The sequence below is a fragment of the Copadichromis virginalis genome, linkage group LG16 (genome assembly GCF_057382275.1).
Source record: "Copadichromis virginalis isolate Kocher_CV1m ecotype Utaka linkage group LG16, C_Virginalis_male_GT1.1, whole genome shotgun sequence".
In the NCBI taxonomy this organism is placed as follows: Eukaryota; Metazoa; Chordata; class Actinopteri; order Cichliformes; family Cichlidae; genus Copadichromis; species Copadichromis virginalis.
This window is the reverse complement of record NC_140633.1, coordinates 31,532,871-31,546,429: the sequence shown is the minus strand read 5'-3', so window position 1 is coordinate 31,546,429 and position 13,559 is coordinate 31,532,871. Positions and strand designations below refer to the sequence as shown.

Genomic DNA, 13,559 nt, shown 5'->3' with positions numbered 1-13,559 from the left:
TTCATCCTTTGTCATTTTTTTTTTTTTTAATAAATAGGACAGGGGGAATGAATGAGAGAAAGAGGGGGAGAGAAAGAAAGAAAACCAAAGGGGAGAAGAGACGGTGAGAAGGGGGGGGAAGAGAGAGAGAAAAAAAAAAAAGAACTCCTGGGTCACCTGTATGGAGAAAAAAAAAAACAAACAAAAAAAAACAAACAGAGGAGACAGCAAACAACAAAGAGCAACATAATAATAGAGAAAACAAAGCACCATCACAATAAACTAGCTAGTCATAGATATCAATATTTACTAAATAATAAACGATATTGTGCAGCACGCAAGATAGACAGCGCACAGTGTGCTTTGAGGCAGCAGCCAAGAAAGCTTTAGTCCGCGTCTGTGAAGCGCTCTCCTTTCTCCTCGTTCACACACTGGAGTTATACTTGAAATCAGGTTTCACAGCTCAGAGAATCATGTCATTTCTCATTTTACAGACAGTCCCCGACATGATGTCACATGAGTGAAGAAACTCTGTGACTCTTACAACCTGAATTAACATATTTTGTTTATTTTCCAGTCAAGAAATAGATGCTTAAACTGGCTGTCATGATGAGGCTGAGGATGCAGATCTGCTCATCACAGCTGAACACTGAGGGAAACAAAAACCTGCAGAGTCTGCAGGGTTTATGTAAGAGCAGCAGAGCACAGAAAGGGGCTTGTGAGAGCTCACTTACACACACACACACACACACACACACACACACACACACACACACACAAAATGCCTTGGGAATTCAGCCAGTCACAAAAACACTGTGATTGTGTTCAAGAAACTGAGAAGTGAGCAGCTGACATGGCGTCCCACCCACCCACCCACAGCTCTCCTCTGTGGTTATAAATACAGCCTGGATCTGAAGCCTCAGTGTGCGCAGATCTGGAGAAATAATACAAACTTCTAGCTCACATCCGAGATATCCACACAAGCTATCCATCTGAACGATGCGCCACGGTAAACCAGACCTCCAAACAGTTTATACATGATTAGAAATCGTCAGAACTCACTGATTTTACGAGTGATTTTAAATAGATTTGGCTTGTTACAAAGATGGAGCTGTATTTATGATACGGGACAATTTAAAGTTTTAAATGCAGCTTTTATTAGCAAACTTACAGCTTATTTTGTGTTGAGAGCAAACACACAGATGCTTGGAGGTTTAATATCTGTGCATAAGTGAGCCTTTGTGTTTCAGTAGTTCTTTCTCCTCTCTGTAGTTTATAGAAAATAAAACATTTTATATGCATGAAATGTATATCATACATAAGAAAGGAAATGTAAAGAAAATGGAACCAAAACAATAAACAGACTACTCCCACACACTGTTATGAAAACCTAAATATTAGTCACAGAACCGCTCCTTTTTTTGCAGCTGGTCTTAAAGTCAACATTTGGCTTGCTAGCATTAATGAAGCTTTGAAACAAACTGCACTGGATTTATTTGGCTAATTTTTGTGGCCCATACTACTCTGCTTCCAGGTAAAATCACCCCTGAGCAGCTCGAGATTACCTTCGCCTCACCCCTGTGGCCGTGTGAAAGCCGAGCACAACAGCAGAAATGAAGCATGAAGCGATCGCAGCAGGTCTGGAACACGACCAGGATCGCCCTCACACCGCCCCACACGATGTCATCTCTCCTGTCAGAGGAGCGCTGACGGTCTGTTTCTGATTTTACGTTGACCTGCAGAATGTTTATTTGGTTCCTGCTTAATCAGAAATTCACCAACATATCACACGCGCAACATATTTATAGAAACTAAGCGAGTGGAAAGGACTCTTGTTTATTTCTACATGTGCTGTAGCAGTAGTGGAAAATACTGCAGCAAAATAAATCTCTGACTTCATGTTTCCTAAAGCCTGTTTCGCCCACTTCATCAGGTTTCTTGGAGCATCCGCCTATTTAAAAACGCACCACTCCCACTGTGAGGATGACCTGCTTTCTTCATACAATTCAAGTGCTGCAATAACTTTAGTTCCACTTTGGTTCTTAAAAGAGCTGCTGCTGACTGCTGCTCTGCCAGTGACTGAACCGCTGATGTAAAACTGCAAAACAAAATTCATGTCGGGGCTGGCTGCTTTTATAACGAAACGTCAGCAGAAGCAAGATTTTTTTGTCCTTGTATACTCCTACCATAAACCGAAGGTGTGCTTATCAAAAATTATACGCACAAAAATATATAATTGAAGGGATTATGTAACAAATTATCTAAATGATATAGAGAAATGTGTAACCATTTCCAGGATAAGGAAAATCAAATTGTCCCTCGTGGCTTCAGGCACCAGCAGGCATTCTCCAAACAAGAGGCAAAAAAATGTGACACTACCATGTGCACTGCATGGAGAAATCACAGTGTGACCGCTGAAAGCTGCTGCAGCTTCGTCACAGCAGTCACACTTATAATTATAACGCCACGCTGCTGCAGAAACAACCGGAGACTCCCTCCTCGATTGCCAGAGCTATCAAAAAAGTACAGAAGTGGCTCAGAGCTCAGTTTGCAGCAGAAAAAAAAAAGATTACATAAAAAGATAAAAACTCAAACACAGAGCAAAAGAGACGATGATAATATTTTGGGTGTTTCAAAGCGTGTGGTCTGAGAGCTCCTCGCATTTCCAGTCTTACCTTCTCCAGCTGTCATGGTGCAAAGCTGCTGAGCAGAACAGGAATGCAGATCCACAGCTGATCGCTCCACCGATCGGTCAGCTCTAACCGAAGTCTCTGCCACCTCTCTCTCTGTTTACCTCACAGTACTGCCACAGAAATGGCTGCTTTGTTTTGCTCCCTCCCTCGCTCTTGTCGATTTATCCCTCCACAGTCTCTCACTCTGCTCCCTCCTCCCTTGTCTCCTTCCCTGAAAAAACAGCCTGTCTCTTTCCATCTGTCTGTAGTCAACCATCTAGAGAGTGAGCAATTGTATATTTTTGCACTTTTGAGATATTTTTAATCATAAAATTAGTCATTTTAGCTGATCTGTAACAGATAAATGAAACACTAAATGGATGGGATACACCAAGAGAGCTGTAAAAACATGATACTTGTGTAACATATAGCACTTTAGTTGCTGAAATAGCTCAATTTTGTGAGAGGTAAAGCTACGTTTCGTAATTACCCTCTGCAACTATATCTATTACCACCAGGGGGCAGCATTTTACCAGTGGGAGTATTGAGATGTTTTGGGATGTGTGCTGCCCTTAATTTAATTTCTGACATTTCTTTTAAGTCCTACTCCCTATTCCTTCCAAGGCTTTGTCTTTTCCCCCGGATGCCGACCACAACGGTTAAATAAAAGGTGCACTGACTCACTGCTTCCTCTTGTGGTAAAAAGTGATAATACATAGTTGAGCTTTAGCTGACATCCCTCCAACACTACGCATCCTTTAGACATGAATTCAAAGCTGCTTTTTTCAATCTCTTGTCCTTCAGTTAACTTTGGAACAGTTTAAACTTCTGCCCTTTGCAAAAAAGAAAAAAAAAACCCTACTGGATTTATTACAGTTTTCCACTTTTATTAATTTAGGAATATTTTTTCTCTTAGTTCACTTTCATTTTTACTGTGTTATTTAATCAGTGTAATTACTTTCAGTTTTAGACTGAATCATAATTACTGTAATGTGAAGGGTTTTCAGGGGGAAGATTTGGGGACAGAGCAGAATAGAATAGAACCAAAATTCAACAGAAAGCTTTATGCGGGTTTTTTTACTCACAGTCATGTAGAAATACCAGACTCAATAATCAGATGCAGCAATGCTTCATCGGGCCAGTTGTGTAAACAAATTTGACCAACCTTACAAAAAAATAAATAAAACTAAAGACATTTACTGTAATTCTTTCTCATTTCAGTTTCATGTGTGCACATCTTCAGTTCAGTGTTCGCTCTTAGCTTTTTGCTTAGTTTTGGTACAAAAGCACAAAAAACCTTTGCAGTGCCTGAGTTATTATGAAAGTGAACTACAACTAAAGTCAAAACTTAAAGTTTAATGAAACTTTTAGGTTAATCAAAATAAAATTTAAAACTATACTTTAAAAAAAAAAAAAACCTGACTTACGAAGACCCCATTTAACGAAAAATTCAAGTTACGAAGGCACTTAACGGCAATATCTCTGCCCGTGTTACGATGCCCGTGTAACGAAATCCACTGGCTCTGATTGGCTGAGCCCAGAATGCCCAGAACGCCCACAATGCCTTCCGAATCATGTGACAACCCCCTTGGCTTTCGTATTTGCGCTTCGTTGTTCCACTTGAACGACTCAAAAGGCGCAATGGGTGCTTCGACTTACTAAAAATTTCGACTTAAGAAAGACCCTCGGGAACTAATTAATTTCGTAAGTCGGGGTTCCACTGTATATTTTTTTTTTAATATATAGATGAAACATCTATACTCTCTCTCAGTTTGGTCACACTACCATCCTCAGGCATCCATGTATGTGTTCGTTGAAACTCTAAATGACTGTTAAATTTAGCCCCTGACAAATGTGCTCATTGCATAATAACATTAACTGAGCATTTTCAAACAATATAAACTCAATGAAGCATCAAAGTTGCGCTTCAAACTACAGTTTAACACAATTACAACTGAAGTACAAGAAAAAAAATGTAAAACGAAATAAAAATAAAAAGGCCTATAATAACTCAGTGCAGTATAACAACCCATTTCCTCAATGCTTAGAGCTTATTATAGTAACCATTGTCCTTGATGTAAATATGTAAGAAAAACTGTGTATGTTTCTGTTCTGTGTCCTGTTTGTTATGTGTCTTCTAGCTGCTGTTACAACCAAATTTCCCCTTGTGGGACAATTAAAGGATTATTCTATTCTATTCTATTCTATTCTTATTTTGCTGTCACGGCACTCACTGCCCATCCACATTAACACCAGACATTCCCCTCTCTCTAAGACTGACAGATTTCAATTAAAACAAGTCACAGAGTCAATTTCAGTTGAGCTGTGAAAGAGACGAGTCGAGCCAAGCAGCTGATCGTGATGGATATAAAGGCTCAATATCTAATAAGCGCTGAAATGAGTCATGTGTACATGCTCCTCTCAGTCCTCCAAGTTAACTTTCACACAGCAACATGAACACTGGCTAAAGTGTCCACCTTTATTTATTATTAGGACTCACGCTCAGGAGTTGCTTCATATGTCCTACGGAGCTGAGCAATATTATTTATCCTCAGTGTCTGAAATTAAAGGAGATTACAAAGAAACTGACTGATGAGAACATTTTTTCTGGACTGGCTATAAGTAAAAAACGAGGATTAACTAAGGGGGGGGGGGTGTCAGGTGGGATTTTTTTCTCCACTTTGATGGATTTTATACAGATCAATTTAAGGAGTCGAATAAACAGAACAAAGAAGATGAAAATATGGTGCAAAAATAACCGATAAAAATAGCAGGAAAGAGATGAAAGAACTTCAGTGCCGACTGAAATGCTGTGTCATCATCTTAACATTGCGACTGTGACTCAGCAGGCTGGTGAATACAGCTTAAATCTGACAGAAAATCGTGCCTCATCATGATTGATCAAGTCTTACTGAAAGTTAAACTTCACATGACACTCAAAGAAACTCAGAGCGGCAGCTGAGACGGGAGGTGGAGACTGTTTTGAAACACTGATCCCCGTCTCACCGTGTTCTCCTCGGATCAGCTGTTCTTGCTGTAAATGCGGCGTTAGCTGCAATTAGACAGAGTCAGCAGCTCCAAATGCGAAGAATTTCTAACATCCACCCAACTGCAGTTTTATTTTTTTGTGTTTCTGATATATTAACAGAGTCTGCTAGTCTTTTTTTAGTTCCACAGAGGGACAACTGAAATCTCTGACTCTCGCCCCAGGCTGTCCATTGGGCCTGAAACCCTCCCCCACCCTCCTCCTTTCTCCACATTCATGTACACATTCAACATGGAGGGTAGACTCAGAAGCTGACATGCCAGAAAAAGAGAGTGATGACACAGGAGAGAAAAATCTGCCACAAGGAAGATGTTGTCTTCAAGCTCTGCTGTCAAATAACTCCTAAATTTCACCCTGCACCATATGACAGACACACCAAGCTGTCCCATCCCCTCGAAACAAAAACGACTTAAACCACCAGAAAGAGAATTGTTTATGCTCCAGGGCTGCAACTGAGAAACCTTAACCCATGTATTTGTAGCTAAAAATCTCAGACATCCCCTGAACAGATTACAAAGAGGGCAGCTCTAAGGACACACTCACTGAACCATGAGTTCATATGTCCTTGTGAGAAGCAGTCTGATACAAAACGCCCACCAAAAACAACAACTACAACAACAAATGTATAAACTACAACACAGATGAAGCCTAACACCTCAGAGGAAGTCACAGTCTCTGGTCAAAAAAACAGGAGCAGTAAAATGGCCTGTATTTATATAGCGCAGTAATATTCAGCTAAAACCTCTGCAGCCACCAGGTTCACTGAAACCAGCTCTGCAAGTTTCAGCTGATTTTGCAGCTGACTCAAAAACAAAGGTGCAGGAAATCGGAACCTTTGCAGATTCACTTTCAGGACAACAGGCCCTCAGAGACCAGCTGTTTGGTCAGCCTGACCGACCAAGCGGGAGTCAGCCAGTCAGACAACGGGGAAAAACTACAATCTTTAATAAATGTGTTTGAGACGTCCCACCTGTTGCTTTTTGATAGAAGACACTGAGGTACATATAATTTATCCAGCCTAAAACTACAGAGATGTGATTTGAATTTCCACATCAGCCAGCCTCTAATGTGCTCTGCATACCAGCAGAAAGAAGCCTGAAGCAAAGGGAGGAGCACTCACCTGAACCAGAAGATGAGATCATGTTCCCGGATCTTTGGACTTCATCGAATTTGCTGAAGATTACATTCAAGCTGTAACAGAGGGACAGAGAGAAAGACAAGAATGTGAAGATAATTATGCAGATGGCACATAAAACAAAGCAGATGGGCAGCAGAAAGTAACTAAAGACCTGTTTACTGCACTATCCATCACCTCCGAGGTGAGAAGCCCTCCCTCGGCTTTCTGCTGCAGGGACCAAAATAGACCGAAACCACCACACAGATGACTAACAGGCAACGGGGCCAGAGAGAGAGCGAGCGAGAGGGGTGATGGAGGGGTGCAGAGACATATGGCCCAGTGTGAAGGAGGAACGAAGAGGACACAAAGGGAACAAAGAAGATGCCGCATCTGAATGTTCGCTGGTATCTGATATTAAACGTGAAATCACGTTTTGAGCCCGAGCTACAAAATTCTGGCGCCGTTTCAAAGAGCTTGTTCATGGCTGATTACAAGAGCGATGACCATAAATCCGATTTAGGAAAAAATAAATCATCTGGGGTGTTCAGTCATGAGCCAGAAAGTAACCTCTGCAGTGTGGATTTAGACCAAAAAGTGCACGCACACCAGCTCTACTGCAGTTCAGCTCAACTTTAAATCTGCAGCCAACTTCATAAATAATGAATCATAACAGAATATATATTTTATGTTTAAACAACCATTTATTTTACACTCTGTGCTGATTTCTGATGCTAAATCACAGGTTCACAGGTGCTCCGATGAGCTGCAGAATCATGTTTTAGGAAGGTATAATCCTTATATATGGATAATTCGATAGCAATTTAAAACCGTGGTAATATAAAGAAAAATCATCTAATTTATTTAGCATTAAAAATGGGAAATTCCTGCAGTACATCAGCCAAATCTGTAGAAACTCAATATGTGAAAAAGGCTAAATAAAATTTTATATAATTCTAATTAAAAAGAGACTCTTGAAAGTAGGGTTGCTATAAAATGTTTAATGACTTTTACATTTTACCCACTTGAACCAAACAGCGCGTGAAAATCAAGCTGTGGTTGGAACAGGGAACTAATAAAGGGCTCTCTGTTCATTAACCATCGCTCTACCGTTAATCAATGAAGGCTATCAAAGAGAAAAATTGTTAAACGGCAGCGGCCTGTTCTCTTACCGTGACTGTGGCAGGCCCTTCTTGCTGAGATCCAGCCTCACCCTCTCACCCACATGTCTGTAGATCTCCACCAGGGAGCTCATGGCTCCATCACGGACCTGGTGACCAGCATCACACAACAACATCAGAGAGGAGTCAAACAAACAGACGTTTCTATTCAGATGTTCCACAGCAGAGTCACCATGAATAAAATGATGTAGTCAACTCATCAGACAAACCAATGGGGTGAAAAAAATTACAACTTTCACCTCCAGATGGCAGCATTTAATCAGGTACTCTATATGACATCCCTAGTTAACTCACTGCACCACCTGGTGGTACAAGGTGGTGCCGGCTGGCTTAATTTAAACTTCACCTGGTGTCTCTTCAATGTTTTGGTCATAAATTACACAAAATCTTCTAAAAAGAAAAAACGAAAAGAAGAGAGATGTCATGGTAGGCTTTACCTGACTAGTGGGGTCCCCCAGGAGGTTACATATATGAGGAACAATTTTATTGAGAGTCAGGCCTTGGGCTCCATATCTGTAAGACAAACAGATCAGAGTAATGAGCAGCGGGAAAAAAACGAGGAGACGGGAGGACACAGATTTTTAAAAATGAGGTCACGTGACGGCCCAATCGGCCTGCTCGAGCAGAACGAGCGAAGGAGGGAAACTCACGTGTTCAGCGTGGCGATGAGACAAAGGCACACTCCTTCTCTGGTCCGGTTGTTTTTATGCTTGAAGCCTCCCAGCATTCGGTCCCACACGTACTGCAAAAATACACAACATCATGTACACAATGAAACAGGACTTTTTCAAGCTTTTGACTACAAGGGGCCAACAGCTGTGGCTGCAAAAAAATCATCTGTTTATAGAGGAGTCTACAGGTAGATTGCCCTGACCTCAGTAAACACTTTCCCATTTATGTATATCTTAATTGTGCCTGGTTTAAATGTTAAAAGGGAGGATTATCAATGTTATGTTCATTGGCTAACGACATGTGATTGATAAGTCGTTAGTCAATGAGTGTGCTGCGTCCTCAGGTTTATAGCTGGCTCTATTGATGCAGTTCACCCAGATGATCAATTTGAAGCTTCAGAGCAGGACTTGGACAACCAGTGGTGGATGTCACCATGGTAACTTCTTTCTTTTATGCTGTCTGTGCTGGAGACCCTGGGTGTAACACCTGTCTAACAAGGTCAACCACTGGCATCCTGCCGGCCACCTGCCAGCCCCCAGCTTCCACTGCAGGAAGTCTGCGGGTGCAGACGGGTGTGGCAGCAGACTTTCACACCCAGTGAGACCCCCAAGCTCACCACAGAGTAAACAAGTGAGAACTAAAGCCGACATCCATCTGAATTTGAGCTAATGCATGACCGCCTGAACTGTCTTAGAAAAAGTGAGCGTGTTACCTGCGGATTGGCGGTTTGTTCCATGATCTTTAGCAGCAACGTTTGGTCTGTTTCTCGCACCTGATCTTTGGCATCTCCCAATCGATCAATAAGGCTGGGCAGAACTGAGTGAGAAAATAAAATATGAGTTATTTATTGGTACTTAACGATGGTGAAATGGCTCAGTTGTACAGGACGTTTTGTCAAGTTATTCTCATGCAAAGTAAGAGCAGATGAAGTGATCAACAGCACTCAACAGAAACTTGGTGAGAAGAGGTGAGAACAGTAGTTTGAAACTCTGAAACAAAAGCTTTTGATTTTTCACACATTTAAATTCAGGGGAGGATGCACTGAGGAACTTAGGTCATGTCCACACTAATACGTTTTCGTTTGAAAACGCATCTTTTTCTTTTTCTGGAAAGCGGAGGCTTTGGCCTTCTGTCCACACTGAGACGGCGTTTTTGGTCAAGGAAAACGCAGCGTTTTGAAAGCGCCCTCCAAAGCAAATACATTTGAAAATGCAGTTTTCGCGTCCCAGTGCGGACAGTGAGCCTTTTCAAAAACGATGACACATTTTAGTCATGTGATGCAGTCATGTGACCAATTAAACTAAGATAGCAGAGGGCATTATACAGCAGTTTTGTTTGCTCTCAATTTTGACAGCCCTATTAAAGATTAATATCAGTTTGTACATGCTCCAGATAGCTTTTCTTCAAATTCTTTAATTCTCACTCGCTTTTGCAACTTTGTACTTTTGTGTTACTCGACATGTTTCAAAGAGCCTGAAAAAAATAAAATACAAAATACAAAAATACAAAATATGTTTTGTTTGATATTTGTCGATGTGTTTAAATGTGGATGAAGATTCATCCTGAGGGGACTGGGGCAAATAATGAGAGACACTGAGAGTCAACTTCCCTCAATATCAATCAGTATGCAATATTAACATTAAAATACATAAAAACTAAAAACTGAAAGTAAACTTAACAATTTTTAATTAGATAATGCAAACTAACTTTAATTTATAAAGATAATGACAAATGAATAGACTGAGTTTCACTGGTCAGGGTTTTTTTTTTTTTTTAATTCAAGCATTTGAAATAATATAGAGAAAAGCTCTGACTTCACTTCAACTCGATCAGATTACCACTTTAAAAATCCAACATTAAATAAAACATTAAATTCGCATCAAAGATTGAAATTTGAGTCTTACCTGTTCCCACCTGGGCTCTAAATCGCTCCTGTAACCTTGTCACTAAGGCAGATAAGAGGTCCAGGCCGAGCAGCGCCACCTGGTGGAGACAAAATGAAATGCACACATTAAATACAATTTAATGTAAAAAATAAAACAAAAACAAAAATCATCACAGAAATCTTAAACATATACAATTACATGTAAATATTTCTTTTACATTTAATAGAAAAAATGAAATCAGAATGAGGAATTTATCAACAAAGAAACACTCGACACAGGCCTGGGTGTGAAAAGGGGTGGGGTTAAAACAACAAACTGTGTGCACCATGACTCAGGGTACACACTCACAACACTGACCTGTAACACAGGCCCTGCCTCTTGCAACTTTCCTTGTCATGGGGTGAGAGAACTGCTCAAGGAACGCTTAGTGAGAGCAGTCCAGCTGACACCGTAACAACAACAACACACACGCATCGCCTGGCGAATGTCCAGGGTTTGGTGCACTTTTTGGAAACCCAATTACTGTGTGCAACAATAATAAAACAACGAGTAAAACAGCAAAGCAACAATGGCTGCTGCAATCTGCTGGGAGCAAAGATCCTACTGGGGAAACTTCAATATTAATCATCTCAGGATGAAAGTTTAATCTGTACAGAGAACCTTTTTTTGTCTCAGCATGTCAGTACAGATGAATTATTTTAATGAAACTGCATAAAAAGTGCTGTTTAATTTTATAAATATGAAGAAAAGGCTTGTGATCCACACATTAACCCTGGAGAATTGATTCTGTTCCTCTGGATGTTACTGTTTCACTGGGACAAATGTTTCTTCACTCATCCAGTTTACTTTTACAGTTTCAGCTGACTGCAGGTTTCCTCAACAGTATAAACAGTACATTTGCATAACCAGCACCACTGACTAACAATTAGTTTCTTGATCATTAATATGCAAATTGTAATGAACCTTCATCAGTGGCTATGCGCACCATTTACAGAAAGCTGGGAAATGGCTGCAATCCCGTCACTGTAAGATGGTGAAGTATATACTCCTCAGTTCCGAGATGGTCTTTCCCTCTTCTACCGGAATGGCCTCTATTAAATTTTTTGTATTTCCTCTATTTTAATTCAAATGTAAGTTACATTTTATAACATAATCCCAACCATGAGTGAGAGGTGTTGCAGAGGGGGCGGGGACCTCCACTAACTGAACAACCTCATTCACCCCCAACTGGACGGCAGATTTCCACACCTCCATGAGCCTGGTTTGGCTGGAGGTTTCTTCCTTTATAAAGGGAGTTTCTCCTTGCCATTGTCGTCAAACCGGTTGCTCATAAGGGGTAATTTGATTGTTGGGGTTTTGTCTGTTTTCTTGTATTATTGCAGGGTCTTTACCTTACATAATAAAGTGCTTAGAGCCAACTGCTGTTGTGATTTTTCTACCAGCAAATTTACTGGGAACATAAGAGAATTTTAACACCTTAATTTAATTGTCTTTAATTTAGGGCTGTTTTAAAGACCTGCAGGAATCCTACCCTTAAAACCACCGAACTACAAAGTGCTCTTCCCTTTATATTTTCCTCAGTGTCTCCAATGGATGCCTCTCCCCTGCTGCAGGCAGAAGTCCTGGTTATCTGCAGCTCTAATCCTCAGATCAGCCTCTTTGTTCTGCAGCTGGAGAGAATGACGGTAATTAGACTGACGACAGGCCCCACACGAAGAGAGAAACCCTGCACAGGAACGCAAAACAGGTTCACTTGAGCTCTTTCTTGGAGTCATAGCTGGAGGTAAAGAGTCTTTTCTGGAAAATTGAATTACACAAGGAACGCCAAAGAAGAACGTGGTCCAGTCCAGGACAGACAGGCTCCGCCTCTTTGCAGACAGATGGCTAACTCTCTTTTTGCTGCCACCCACATCCAGAGCCCCCAAAACATACACACACACACATACACACACACACACACACACACACACACACGCATGTATATCTCTATTTCACCCCCACCCTGAAGGCTCTGGACCCAAATCTCTCAGACATCATCCCTTCCAAATTCCCAAATCCTCCAATCCGACATGCTCGGCTCTAGTTTCTTCCCCTCCTCTTATCTGCTGCATTTCAATCCTGACAGTGTGTCAGCAAATGTCCACACTGTAAGAAAAATTCTCATCTGAGTGTCCCTTTGCTAACCTTAAAACACAGTTAAAAGAAACTCTGTTGGGGTGAAAAATAAGGTCACACAGTGAGAAAACTAAAAACGTAAAGTAACGTAAAGTAATCCGACCCCCTTAAAGCACAAGGCTGGGCCACTTGGTTTACTGTTTTCTAAGAAACCACCAAAGGCAACAGCAGCACAGCTGCATGGGGACAGCATAATTTTTACATGCTGACACTGTAAAATAAGATAGCTGAAACTGGCGCAGGGCATCAGCGTTGCACGTCCCCTCATGTTGAGTTTTAATATGTTTTGAGTTTGTGGATTTAATTTATTTAGTCTGACAGTAAAAGAAAAGAGCTGATTTTTCCTAATTTACAATGTAAAAGCAGCAGTTTTAAAAAAATGTGTCCATGCATCAAGGGCACAAAACTGTGGCCTACTTTTCACGCACAGTCCAGGTCACACTATTGCACAACAGTGCGGGATAACAGGGATTTGCACAGGCTAAACTTTATTAATATCACAAAGAAAGAAACAACCACCTCACTAACAGGTAAGAAAAGAAAAGAAAAAACTAAAGACCAGCAGAAAAATTACAATAAGCAACATAAACCATGCGATAAATAACCAATAACTTTCAAACCCTAACCAAAGTAATACTCCACATAACAAAACAGCAACCCTAAACAGAATGATGTCATCACAAGCACTACAAGCTGCAGTTCCTCTAACGTCCACCAGGTGCTCCAGCAGTTCTCACAGACTTTACATTACAAATAAACATGCTTACAGCTGGATACAAAAATATGTTTTTTGTCTCTATGCCTAACCCTATGTAGCACCAGACTATTTTCCCT

At 40.8% G+C, this 13,559-nt stretch overlaps 1 protein-coding gene and 1 non-coding gene across 2 annotated transcripts in view; one reads left to right on the top strand and one right to left on the bottom strand.

The window, feature by feature from the left end:
- Window positions 1-13,559, bottom strand: part of clasp1a (cytoplasmic linker associated protein 1a) — a 95,719-nt gene that overhangs the window by 56,821 nt on the left and 25,339 nt on the right. Inside the window, exons 3-8 of the mRNA XM_085434420.1 lie at window positions 10,569-10,647; window positions 9,377-9,480; window positions 8,643-8,734; window positions 8,430-8,505; window positions 7,984-8,081; window positions 6,818-6,888 (exon numbers count right to left, since the gene is read on the bottom strand). Coding sequence (XP_085290546.1) covers window positions 6,818-6,888; window positions 7,984-8,081; window positions 8,430-8,505; window positions 8,643-8,734; window positions 9,377-9,480; window positions 10,569-10,647 — 520 coding nt within the window. The remainder of the gene's footprint in view (window positions 1-6,817; window positions 6,889-7,983; window positions 8,082-8,429; window positions 8,506-8,642; window positions 8,735-9,376; window positions 9,481-10,568; window positions 10,648-13,559) is intronic.
- LOC146691125 (U4atac minor spliceosomal RNA) lies at window positions 10,934-11,065 on the top strand. Its single transcript, XR_014915856.1, has one exon. It is a non-coding gene; the product is annotated as a U4atac minor spliceosomal RNA (small nuclear RNA).